The sequence below is a fragment of the Onychomys torridus genome, chromosome 7 (assembly GCF_903995425.1).
Source record: "Onychomys torridus chromosome 7, mOncTor1.1, whole genome shotgun sequence".
Classification (NCBI taxonomy): domain Eukaryota; kingdom Metazoa; phylum Chordata; class Mammalia; order Rodentia; family Cricetidae; genus Onychomys; species Onychomys torridus.
This window is the reverse complement of record NC_050449.1, coordinates 23,633,269-23,646,929: the sequence shown is the minus strand read 5'-3', so window position 1 is coordinate 23,646,929 and position 13,661 is coordinate 23,633,269. Positions and strand designations below refer to the sequence as shown.

Below are 13,661 nucleotides of genomic sequence, written 5' to 3'. Positions count from 1 at the left end.
AGCAGGCCCATTCTCCTTTGCCTTGAAAATCTAAGGCTTATCCACAGTGTTTCCCTCAGCACCTTCCCACATCCTGTTCTTTGGCCACAGCCATGCCCATTCTTTCAAATAGTCTTCCCCTCTCTTTGAAACTCCTCTCTGTTCTAAGATGGAGAGAGAAAGGGGTTTACCATTGGCTTTTCTCAGCAGACCCATGTATGGCAATTACAGCCTTGTTTCTCCTCCCTTCCCACCACCGAGAAGAGAGCATATACCCTCTGCCTCCTTGGGATATTTTTGTCATTGCCATCATCCTAAATTCTAGGGTTTGCTGAATGTCCATTATGAACTAATAGCTCCTTTGCAAATAAGTAAAAGAGGCCTGGGTTGACTACAGATAAATGGAGTAAGGTAGAGATGCTCCCTAATGGAGGATGTCTCAGAGCTGAAACATACAAAATTTCTATGAGGGAGAGGCAAATATGCAATCCCTTTCAAATGTAGAGAATTAGAAACCAATCTCATTTGTTAGTTTCATTTGGAAGTCTATTGCTGAGGAGCCTGCCACAGAAGATCTGCATGGGCACCATCCTTCCATGGAGCTAGTGAAATCCCAGTTACATTTAAGACGAGCATTTTCATCCCCCGTCAGTTCTCGTCCAGACATTATATTCTCTCCCAAATTCATAATTGAGGGTCATTATTAGTGAAGTTCATTGACAAATATAAATTTATTAGAGAATGTTCTGTGTCATTTTCAGCAAGAGCCACCAAGCAGAGTAGGGCAGATTGGACAGTAACACGTACTTTTGTGAATATAGAGCATCTGTGATTAAATTTTTTCCAATGTCATTGCAGAAAGCCAGCTAACTTATTGTCATTCTGCCATCAACTTGCACATAAATCAAAGAAGGGTATCCTTTCCATGTTACACTGAAAAGTGAGAGATTCTGGTGTAAGAAACTCCTGTTAAGTTTGTATCTTGGGAGATGTAAGTCTTACAGGAGAAGGGTAGACTTTACCATTAACAACCAACAAGGCTCTGGGCATCTAGACTCTGGAACCATAGAGCGGGTTATAGAATTCTGAGACCGCTGCTTCCATATTCCTGAATCATAGCAGTTCAAGGCAGGCCCAATGAAATCCAGATCATGGTACCATGAGATCAGAAATTGCTAGGTTTAGTCTCCTTCTGTAAGACAATGGGATGAAGATGTGGAAGGAGCTTTGTCCTTTGTTTATAGTCAGTTAGTTCCCAAGCACAGTGGAGGCAAAGACTGAATCCATCTGCCCTGGAAAACACATGCAGTGGCCCTCTGCCTTGCTTCCCATCATCCCATCTCTGTTAAGGGACAGAAAGCATTTCAATGTTCGTCTTGCTGCACCTTGTCCTATGACTTTTGGTTTGTGTCTTCCTTTATTTATCCTTTCCTCTAGAAATGCTTGTGAAAGGCAGTATACAAACTATATATGAAAAATATATAGCGACTGTATATAATATGTGTGTTTGTTCTCATTTTTCTCTCCTGTATGTCCCCCATCTGATTTAGAACTAAATGAGCCTACAAGCTCAACTTTATTGCAAGGTCAGTATCCCCCTTGCCTTCTGTTTTCCTTCCCTTCCCCTCGATCCTAAAGCCCTCACGTTCTCCCTCTCCCTCACCCTATCCCTGGTGTTGATGTTCTGATATTCCTAGCAGTAATGTTGCCTAGAATGTGTCAGTGGATTGCTGTTAAAGGAGGCTCCTGGGAGCTGGTAAAATGCCATGGAAGCCTTTTCTTCTGCTCATCCCTTGCACACACTGTCCAGGGGAGCTGAGATTAGTAAGGCACATAAAGCATCATTAAAATGCCAAACTCATAGACCAGCATAAGGTCAAAGATTCACGAAACTGAATTTGAACTAAGGAGAACACCTGCTGACCATAGTGACAGCCTGGTACAAAGGTAGCTGAGTTTGCATATGAAGAGTCCTGTTGATGTCCCTTGGCAGCAGACTCAGACAATTCTCATGGCATTCAAACAGTCCAAGAAACCTGTCCCCATCACCTGATCCACAGGTTGTCCAAGGATCCAGGTTGAGGCACCAGAGAACTGCAGCTCACAGCTGACCTTTAGGAGGACTCGGTTTTTAGATGAGTCATATAACCTCATTTGGACTTCATTCCATCTTCTATGAAGAGTAATCTGCCCTTCAGAGTTGTTCCAGTGTACAGCATGTAAAAGGCTCTGAAGCACATCATTGCATTTTGAGTCTCCAGATACAGGCTAAAAGACAGGGACTTCCTCCATACAGAACACATTCCAAATATTCGTTTCTTTTTGGTTTCTTCTCACCAGTTCCTTAACCTCGGCTTCCACTCTCATCTCTTGCCACTCTATGGATATGTGTTGACTCATCTCATTTCCTCTGGGTCTACTCACACAGTGTGAGTGGTCTATTGCAAAGTTGTCACCACATGCCACTGTCCTCTTCTAGAGAAGAGTAGTTTTGTTTGCTTCCCAGTGTTTTTAATTATGCAGGATATTCAATTCATGGCCTCTCGTATACTAGGCAATGCTTTACCACTGAGCCATAGTTCTAGCCTTTAATGACTGTTTTGGCTGCTCTGCTAGCTCAGAACTCCCTACTCCCAACATAGTCTTCTGACCTCCCTCATCCCATCCTGCACCCATCCTGTCCATCCATTTACATGCCTTAAATCCGGGAGGGAAAGATAGAAAGAAATGAATTACAGGGAGCTATGTGACAAGTGAAGAAAAATGCTTTTAGCACGAAAAGAGGCAGGGCTCCGTTATCTACCCTTGTGATGCATGGTGCCATGCTGATGAGTCAGAACAGAAAAGTGAAACAAAGAACAGGAAAGAAAATGAACAAGTCCATGGAATGTATTCAGACTCAACTTGTGACGCAACTTCTGCCTTTGAACTCCCAAATGAGGCACCTTTCAGATCTAAAATAAAGAGCACTAGAAAAGCACAGACGTCAGAGGTGGGAAGGACAGATGTACCATGGTGCTTTCAGCAGTTATTAAGCTAATTCTGACCACTAGAACTACATTGTCAGAGGAAATAGGAGCATTTCATATTCAGAGAGTAGTCCCTAACAAGTAATTCTTACTTGAGGTTACATTCAATTGGTGGAGAAGCATCTCCCCAAAGCATATGTAATGAAACTTGGGAGAAAATTTCCTCCCATTATGATTTCCTCTCACCCCTTCATCTCCAGAAGTCTCCTTGTTGGGTGTAAGTTAGGGCAGAAATTTTAGACTACAGAAGTCTGCAGTGTTCTAACGAATTCATGTGTCCTTTAGCATAACCTCTGGACTAGACTGTAAAGCTAGGCATACTTTACATGCAAGCAGACATTGCATTTGAACATTTTCACTCATTTATCTACATTCATTTTCCCTTCCCATGGCTTGTTTCCAATGGAATAGATGAGATAACTGTTTTCTCTATGAATACCTCCAAGGGATGCTCTTCTTATGTACAGGAAGACTTATAGGACTGTGAGGGTTTCTACAACAGGAAACCCTTGGCCTTTAGAGAAATTTGAGGCTGCCTTGCTGCCTACTATATAAATGGACAAGAAGTGATAAGAGAATTTTGTTCCTCCTCAGCATTTTTGCCCCCTTGACATATTTCTCTGCCTCCCTTTTGCAAACACAACAGATTGCATGTCACCTTCCAGTATTAATATTTGGTGGTACAGGACTCTCAAAGTGATAAATAAGAATTCTGGCCTGTGCCATCATCCCTCACAGAGCTTCTGTGTGGGTAAGAACACAGGGCCCACGCTGCAAGCTCAGCAGCACCCCAGCTGCTCTCTTCTCATCTATTGGCCCTCTATCTCCAATCTGCTCAGATCTGATGATATCAGTGGGCTCAGAAATGGTGGCTTATTAATACCCATGAGCATCCCAGTATTAAAGAATGGACAACAAAAACAGATATCTCCTCCTGGATTTCAGAAGGAGATGATCAGTTCTTCCTGTAGAGAATTCAACATAGTTAGCTAGGCCAACCTACCAAGGAATCATGCAGTCAGCATATCTATGGCATTTATATAAAAACTGTTTGTTTTTTTTTTCTAGAAGAGAGAATTGAACAACCGTATTCACCCAGAAGCAAGTTTCTCCCTGTGAGATTTAGAGGCCAGCTAAACTTACCTGAGCACTTAGATTCAGCTATGAGTATTTGCTGATAATGATCATTGCTAGAATGCACAGAAATATGCAATATTACCTGACTTAGGGTACTCTTCTCCTTTTTACGTATTTTCTCCCTCCCTCTCTCTCCCTCCCTCCCTTCTTCCCTTCTGTTGTTCTTTCTTATCTCTTCCACCCAGCTTTCCTTTTTCTTAGTGTTTACCACACCACCATGATTCTGTCTGGCTTTGTGCTAATATATCATCAGCAAAAGAATCAACTAAATTTTAATCCAGGTTCTATTGAAGAAAAATATTTAGATTGTCAAGAATGATTTATTTTTATAATTTTTTTAATTTCAATTGTGTGTATGTGTGTGTGTGTGTGTGTGTGTGTGTGGTTTTGCCTGCTTGCCTTGCATGTCTATGTATCACATGCATGCCTTGTGATATAAGGTGTTGGATTCCCTGGAATTGGAGTTATATACATGATTATGAACTGGCACGAAGTAGTGAGAATTGAACCTGGGTCCCCTGCAAGAACATCCAGGGCTCTCAACTACTGAGCCATCTCTCCATCCCCCACTTCTCCCTCCTTCCCCCCCTCCCTCCCTCTTTCTTTCTTTCTTTCTTTCTTTCTTTCTTTCTTTCTTTCTTTCTTTCTTTCTTTCTTTCTTTCGCTAGCTATCCTGGAACTCACTATGTAGACCAGGCTGGCCCCAAACTCATAGAAATCAGCCTGTCTCTGCCTCTGAAGTATTGGGATTCAAGACATGTGTAATAACGCCCAGCTTTGTTTATTTTCTTGACAGCTAAGATGTCACTCAAAGCCTAGAACTTAGGGCTATCACTGGCTTCAGAGGCTCTCACAAAGTTCACACAATGACAGAATGTCACCAAGACAGAGAGTATGCTATCACAACTCCTGTACCTCTCCTTGATGCTAGAACAAAAGTATCCCACAGTCCACAAAAGGAACAACAGGCCTGCATTTTTCCCCTGCTGCACTAAGCAAGAGTTGGTGACCTAGAAAAGACCCAAAAGAATGAGTTCTAGATAAGGTCAGGACAAGTATCAAATTGCTCTTTACCTTGTGGATGTTTAAAGAACTGAGTTTCTTTCAAATGGTTGCACCAGGAATCCAAGGCTGGGGAAGCTGAATGGGAACAATTATGTGTATGTTGTTTCTGGATTTCCTGAGTGGTTCCTAAACCAAGAATGTGTGCCTTCAGTTTATGCCTCTTCCTCATAGTTGTAGGTCTACATAGAAACTACTTATATCCTCCTGTCACCTATTTGAGCCAGTAACTGCAACAGCCTACAGGCCACCTTGTTTTCACTGCTTGTGGTCTGGGGGCAAAGTCGGTATGGTTTCTTTATTCCCCATCATCTCCACAGGCTTTCCTTCCTTCTTGGCACAGAGACTCACAAACCAGTTCCTCCTCAGCTTCTGGGCCTTTCCAAGGGCCTAGCAAGTGCTCCAAAGGACTGTCCATGCTGTGCACAGACACATGGGGCCATCACATCTGCCTTCCTTCTCCCATCTTAACTACACCTGGGGCATTCTTTCAGTGACTAAACACTGGATCACCTCTCACATCTTTATGTCTTCAGAAGGGCTTCTTAAGGTGGCAGCACACCTTAAATCAGGAGGTTTCGGAGGCCCAAGCCACTAAAGAGTAGCTCAAGAGCCAGAATCACAGTATTCATTAGCCTTACTACAAACATCAAGGTTACAGTTAGAACGCACTGTTTTGAAGTCTGTTGTCTCTCCAAATGTGAGGACCTCTGCACAAAGAACAGCTCCTAAGGTAGCACTTCAGTGCCCAAGACTTTGATGGTGTTTCATATGCTCCCTGATCCAGATGAGCAACTTCATGGGCCCTTGGCTAGAGAGGGAAGTAAAAGGTGAATGATTATCACAAATCAAGCCATCAAAGCTCTTGGCCATCCACAGAAAACTCAAGAAAGCCCTGGATATTCTTCTGAGAGTTTAGAGTCAAGAAAATGGGGCTCTTTCACAATCTAGTCAACAGAGAAGCCTACATTTTTATATATTTACAGGGGCTTCCAGAAACTCCTGTTGCAGCACAGGTATGATGCTACTGTCCCTGGTGACCCCAGAGAGGGGGAGTCCCATCAGACCATCTTGAAGTCAGATAGTAAAGGCCAAGATTCTTCTGGCATCTAAGAGCTGACTCATCAGTGTTTCTAAGAGACAAAATATAAGTAAAAGTGAGTCAGACTTTCACATTTTATAACTAGCACAGGTATCCACACTCAAATTGCTGTACTATAAATCCTACTGTATCTGCCAACTTTATACTTAAGATCACAGAGTTCAGTTAATCAGGACATAATCTGCTGGGAGAATGGACATTTCTATGAAGAGGTTTTGACTCAGCAGCTCAGATCCCAAAGGAGTAGGTGTCTCCTAAAATCAAGTGTGTCATATTCAGACCCTGCTTCAGTCTGTGATCCACAGTAATTGTCATCTATGCTCTTCCTTGCCACCAGTTCACTTCTAGTGTAAAACAAAACAAAACCTGAAGGGCTGTGGGTGGTCAACATAACTATAGGCAAGCAAGTAGAAGGGGCCTGGGGACTCTCTTGGCCCAGTAACTCTGGATTGTTTCTAAGACCATCTGAGGGCAAAGTAAGCACCTGAAGATGCTTTCTGCCTTAACAGTGGCTTATTTTTTAATTTTTTTTTTTTAGAAGTGAAAACTACAGCCCTGACCCCTTGGAAAGGTTTGTATATTTACTACTCAGGCAACTGATGCCTTAGTGGGGATGGGATGTGTAGTTTTCTCCATCTCCTCCTAGATGCTTTCTTCTTTAAGCTCACCCTTAAGCATTCTAGAAGGACTTCTCCCTGACTCCTGAGTGATTTGCCATCAATCTAGATTAACTCCATTCCCAATGACGTCACATCCTGCGTGAGTTGCTCCACTTGCACGAGTTTAACTGGTCCTTGTGGTGGCACTAATGAACACCTACCTGTTTTCAAGAGCTGGCTACTGGGACCCTGGCCCTGGGCTTGGCTTTTTTTTTTTCCCATGAAGCTCTCTCTAATGCAACAAACTTCTCAGGCCAGAGCTTCGCATGCTGCCTTTGCTTACCCCTTTCTCTCCTTCTCTAACTCAGAGCTAGAAAGAAGGTGGGGAGAGGGAGGGAACTTGGGAGGGAAGGGGAGGTTCTTGGGTGAGTCACTGGGACAGGAATAAAATGTGTCTCATTTGAGGCTTTCTTGGCAGCCAGATGTTTCCGATGGATAATTGACACTCATCACAGCTCTGCGAGACCCTAACTGTCCCGGTAATTAGTCTCTTTAGGCCTCTGCTGCTCTCTAATGAGACAGTGGCAATAAAGGCATCCAATGTGGAATGGAGGTGTGGCTGGGTGAAGAACAGATGTCTCATCTGAGTGACTGTGTCACCAGACAGATGGGATGAGCTATCACTTCCCTAGCATCTACTGGGAAAGGGCCTTGCTCTTAGCAGGCTGTGACCTATGTCTGCCTGGGCCAAAGATCTTCACTCCATGGCATTCTTTCCTCTGGTATTTGCTCAGTGTTTTCTCAGGGTTGGGCAGGCCAGCCTTCAGCAGTACTCAGATGGGTTAGCCATCAACCTCACCCTTCTGTGAAGATATATGAGCTGAGCCGGTAGGAAGCAAAGTACATTTGGAAACTGAAGCCAAGGACCAGAGAAGGGTCTTGAGCTCTCAAAAGTAAAGTTTCCACAAATTCCAAAAGAAATAGTAATCCCCAGCCCAATCCTTAGATACTGTAATAGATCCCCAGCACTCTTAAATTCCTGGTCCATGAGGCTTTGCTTCTGGGTAGAGTTGTTCAGTCCTGGGACTTCTGTTGACTTCGTTGGGCAGAGTTTAAAAGGGGGAGAATGAGTTCTGTAAGAAACATTGAGATCAAGCTGAAGACACAGAAGGGAAAGAATTTTTTGTTTGTTCCTTATGTGGTTTGATTTTTTTTTTTAACAAGTATAATTTTAAGAGAAAGAAAAAGAGAAGTACAAGGCAAGCAGAGACATGTCAGCATCAGTCAGGGTTCTCCCCTTTAGTCAGTAAACACTAGAATACCTGCTATGTCAGGGAGACACAGACCCTGCCATTAGGAAGTCATAGCAAGCCAGATGTGGTGGTATGCACCTATGCCCCCAGAACTTGGGATCCTGAGGCAGGAGGATTAAGATTTCTAGTTCAGTCTGAGCTGGATAGGGAGATGCTGTTTCCAACAAGCAAATAATAGGGGAGGAGAAGGAGAAGAAATGTTTTTAGTTGGTGATAGTATTTAGGAGAAACTGCATGCCAGATAAATAAGGAGAATTAGAATACTAGAATGCTGGGCGGAGGGGGAATATAATAGCAGAATGGGTATGTTACTGACAGAATTAATGAACACTGCCTCTGGAGTCCAGAGTAGAAGCTGGACTAATGACTAGAAGTGAGTTACATGGAAAATGGTTCACACAAAGGGCTAGAGAATGTGAGCTTGGGAAAGAAAAGGAATATGGCTGGGAAATACCAGCCTGTGTGTGTGTGTGTGTGTGTGTGTGTGTGTGTGTGTGTGTGTGTGTATACATGTGCCTCCATGCACTGGACCAAGAAAATTTAAGAAAACCTGTAGGAAGACAGCCTGAGCCAGATCAGATAGCTGGCAGATAATACAATGTGATGGTGAATGTTCTACCAAGGAGCCAGATGTTTTTGTTAAGGCTGTAGCATTCAGCTGGAGCAATTTGGAAGTGTGGGAACATTACTCTGAAATTAATGTAAGGGGTAAATGTGAGACATCCCAGCAACTGGTAGCAGTGGTAGCTGGTGAACTCTGTGACTTGGAAGGTGAATCATTGCAGGTATGTCTTCCAGCAGCCACGGAAAGGACTCTTACCTTAGGCTGTCTGTCTCCTGCTCCTTCATTCTAAGTCAGGTTTTCCTATAGGTACTGAAGGGACAGATAGGGTGGAAGGAGAAAGGGTATGCATTGGGTGGAGGCAATGGGATGTCTAGACAAGGTTACTCAGGCCTGAGTAAGAACAGCAGGAAGACCCTGTGAATTTCACCAAGACAACCCTTCCTCCAAGCAAAGTGATGTGTTCCCAGGCACTGTTCTGCTTTCTATAGTTTGCTGACTTAAGCGCTGTCCCTGTAGACTTCTTGTATTGTTTCCCAACATAGGGTTGAACCACAGAGGAGCTCTGAGGGATGTACCCATGTAACTGAACAAGAGCCCCAGAATAACAGCTGGCAGAGCTACCAGGCTGCACAGAGGCTCCAGGCTCAACACAGGTGTTCAGCCTTACATGGACTTTTCTAACATGAGAACCAGGCAGGGCTTCTCTTGTATTCTGAATGGCTTGTGGCTTCTGCCCTTCAGTTAAGCATGAAAGGAGGAATGAAGGAGAGGAGGAGCATCCAAGTGTTCCCAAGGAACTGACATTTTTTTCTCCATTTATTTTGTCCCTAGCTATGTTCTAGGCCATGGCAGGTAGTTGGGTGAGAAATGCTGAGGTTGAATAAGGAATGGCCTTAAAGCTGAATACATGAGTATTCAAAAACAAGAGATGAGAGAGAGAGAGAGAGAGAGAGAGAGAGAGAGAGAGAGAGAGAGAGAGAGAGCCATGTGCTACAGTCTGTGCCCAGATAGATTCCCAACAGAAGTCCATAGGACATGTTTTAAATTGTGATAGGCAAGGCACACATAGAAATATGGAATGGATCACTCTCTTTACCAGGAAAGAAATGGCTTTCACAGTCTGTATATAAGATCTCACACAGGCACAGACGAGGGCCAAAGTTGAAAGAATAGAGCAGTCCATAGAGGAAAGACTCCCTCACAGTATAGAAATGTAACCTCTTTCCTTGGGGAGTCAAGGAGTGACCTCTCTTCTGTGAGAACAAGGAAAGTGTGTGAAGACAATGAGTGGATATAGGAAGCGAGTTCCTAGTGCCACGTTGGATGGTAACCTAGCAGCTAGATTCTAGAATGTGTAAGCACTTGGTGACTAATCCCATGTAATAAGCAATGGAAAGGTAAGTACTCAGTATTTTCATGATCATGCCTCTTCATCACCTGTGTCCCCCCAAAATGCTTTCTACTTTGTGTTGCCTGGGTCACCTTCCTGCCAGGCACAAAGCAGAACAGGGTTTCCTGGACTTTCAGCTGACAATTTACCATTCCCAAGAAGGTCCCAGTGTGTGACTCCTATGACCCAGGCTAACACAAAGTTGGCAGCTGCTGACCTCAAAGGACCAGGAAATGCAATCATATGGGCAGCAGCTATGTCAAAAATTCTAGGACCTGACAGAACCATCCCATGTGCAATCCAGAAGCATGGTTGAATCTGGTCTGATTTAACCGGAAGTGACTCTGGTGCTGAGCTCCTGATTCAGGCAATCAAGTTCTGGCAGTGTGCAAGTGAAAACAGAGGTTGAGTATGGTCACCAGCTGTAAATATCCCTGAGAAATTCAAAGTTCCAGAGCAGATCAGAGCAGGTCCAATCATAGGCCATGTCCCTGTTAATTAAGTGTCTAATTCATCTGATTTCTGACTGCATGTGCTATTTTGGAATCATCACTTATTTTTTCATGGGCGTCCTTGGACACAAGAGCCAAAGTAGCCAGGAAGTTTGTATATAACAATAGGGAACCTACTGAAGAGCTTTACCACTTTGGAGTTAGTTCTTTTGCCTCTTGTGTTTGGCAAAGAGTGTCTATTTGTAACCCAAGTGAATAAGTGCCTCATAGGAAAACTTGCCTCCCTGTAGTCATGCACAGAAGCATATGCTGCACACCAATGTCCACATCAATCCCCGGTTGCATTCTTGTCCACACAGCACATGGTCTTGTGCCCTACTTAGTGCTCCCTCTACCCTGTACGAGTTGGTTTGTCAGACACTTGAGCTAAAGAGTCTGATGTTACATCAACCAGATGGGAAAGCAGCCAAGGACTCCATTGGGAATCACAGCACCACCCCAAGAATGACAGATTCACTTTGTTCAGGGCAACAGCAGCAAGCAGACAGATTGCAGGACCCAACAGGCCCTTTCCCGAACAGGCGGTATAGCCTGAAGGTTCTGGAAACGTTTGAGGCAGTCGGATCTCAGAAGGGGATGGGAGACAATGCAAGTTGCCAGGAGATCAAGGCTTTGACATGGTTGGAGCATGTTATGCTGTGGGCAAATGGATGGTGCAACAGAGCCTTTTCCTCTGTTTGCCAGGGAAGGCTTCTGCTTGCACACTAAGTGTCCATGTGAGGGCCTGGGGAAGTTCTGTTGTTCACCACACCAGATGTTCATCCTAGAGGGAAAGCCTCAGTAGAGGCAACACCAGGCCAAGGGACTGGTGAGGAGTTTTCCCATCTTGCAGCAAGTAGCTCATGACACATGTGTTCTCTCCACAGGCCCGGGTGCTGTCAGTGAGGTGAACAATGGGACATCAAGGAGGGCAGGCTGCATTTGGCTCCTCCCTCTTCTGGTTTTACACCTGCTCCTCAAATTTTGATGGGAGTGCCCCTTCCCTGCTGGGGAAAGCTGCCGCCACTGCATCTCAATACAACAGCGACAAGTCAGAATCAAACGAAATTCAGAGAATCACGGCCAAGGGGACAGAAATTCGAGGGAGGGGAACAAAGAATACTGTGGGAGAGGAAAAAAAAGTTTAACAAAGGAAATTTGAAAATTGCCTTGCAGATATTTAGGTACCACTGAGTTTTCTTTCTTTTCCCAAACGGGAAGAAGGCACACCTGGCTTGGACCCACCCACAAGCTGCACTGTGTGACCGCTCTGTTGCCAGGGTGGGCAAGGGCTCAGCCACTCTGCCCACTAAAGTGCCCCACCATGGAACCTTCTGGAGTCGGCCATCCCAAATTCCATCGGTCCATAGAGACAAGCACAGAGTGAGAAACAGGGGCCTAGATGTGCCACAGAGGGCCCTTTGGTGGGCTGCGCCATGGTGGCATGTATCATGAAGTGTGAAATCTGAAGAAAAAAACAAAAGACAATGACAAAAAAAAAGAAAGAAAGAAAAGGAAACAAGACAGCCTGACAGCACCATAATCCCACAAACGACAGTCACAAAATATATTGTTTAATTTTTGTTTTGTTTTCATTTTACCACATGGACATCATGGATAATAAGGGATTCTGATTCATTATTAATTTTATTAATTATATTTTCTGATATAGAGCTTAGTGCATAAGCAAGAGACAAAACTAAAATACACAGGAGAGGGGTGAAGAGAAGCGTGTTTATTAAGCATTAAAAGCAAATAGTGTACTTTTTACTAGGTTTACAACTGGTGGACCACACACCAGGTACTAACCACCTGGTGAGGATTTGGCAAATCCACCAGAAACACATCTGACTTAACAAACACCTCCACCAGCGCTATGGACTCCTCCTCATTCTGACATTTCATGCAGACAGTACTGTGCTGTCTACACACTGCTTAGACATGGAAGGTTGATCTGCACTCTTATCTTGGTTTGTCGGCTCTGCTTCTTTTGACGACATATATTATACAGTATATATAAATATATATATACATATATTTTTTTTGTTAGAGTTCTAGCCATTTTGTTTCTCAGCAGGGTCCTTTCTCAGACATTACTGCATGCTGTATATGGCGTTAGCTGTGTGTTGACCTTCTAAAAGATGATAGAGTTTACTGGTAATTGTGTAATCAGCTCCTTCTATTTTTTTTCTTGGGTTATTTACATGTCAGAGACATTTCTAAAGAGCGGAAAGGACAACAGAAACAATCACTAAATATCAGGCGCAGCGTCTTTCCAGGTGTGGCTCTCTGAGGCAGAAGCTGCCAGCTTGGCTTCTCCATCACACCTTGGGGCATTAACAGATGGCAAGCAACCGGACCAACTAAACCAACCATCAGCAATCACTTGCTTTAGCCCATTGTGGGGATCCCTGATGCCTTTGTGACTACTGGAGAACTTAATCCTCTTGGTTTATTTTATTTAATTTTCCACCTTCGTGTGAGTGTGTATGAAAGAGAAGAAAAATGCAGTTTTTAGGTAACCATTTTTTTTCCTTCCCCGAAGTCTGGGGACCAGAGAGGCCTCGGGGAGGGGTCCTGGATGTGATGAGGGAAAGTGGGATTGGGGGAGAGGGGAGGGATGGGTTGTCTCTGACTTGACATTAAAAAGTGTTCCATGTCCCTCTTCACTTGGTGTGATACCTCATTCTGTAAAGGTGGGGGAAGGGGAAGAATGGAGGTGGGGGTGTTGCACTGCTCCTGGGAGGGGCAGTAGCTTGCCTTGGCAAGTGCTCTGCTAATAGACAGTGGGGTTGGAGACTTCCTCCATCCTCCCTCTGAATGCAAGGAGAGCCAAGATTTTGTGGGGACCTTGTCTTCAGTACCCTCAGGGAGTCTTGTTGGAAGCTACCACTGTCTTGCAGTTCTTCAATTTCTTTGTGGGTCAGATGGTCAAAGCCAGTCATGGCTGTTAGTTCTAATGAGTCCATCACGGTGTGTATTAAATAACCCAAA

General features: G+C 44.1%; 1 protein-coding gene across 4 annotated transcripts in view; it reads left to right on the top strand.

Moving 5' to 3' along the window:
- The window catches only part of Ntm (neurotrimin), a 420,481-nt gene extending 407,319 nt beyond the window's left edge, over window positions 1–13,162 (top strand). Inside the window, exons 7-9 of one of the 4 annotated variants that reach the window (XM_036192025.1) lie at window positions 1,530–1,565; window positions 6,848–6,880; window positions 11,555–13,162. In XM_036192025.1, the coding sequence (XP_036047918.1) occupies window positions 1,530–1,565; window positions 6,848–6,880; window positions 11,555–11,655 (170 nt within the window). In that variant the 3' untranslated portion in view covers window positions 11,656–13,162. The remainder of the gene's footprint in view (window positions 1–1,529; window positions 1,566–6,847; window positions 6,881–11,554) is intronic. The other 3 variants (XM_036192027.1, XM_036192026.1, XM_036192028.1) reach the window with 3 other exon arrangements.
- The last annotated feature ends 499 nt before the right edge of the window (window positions 13,163–13,661 follow it).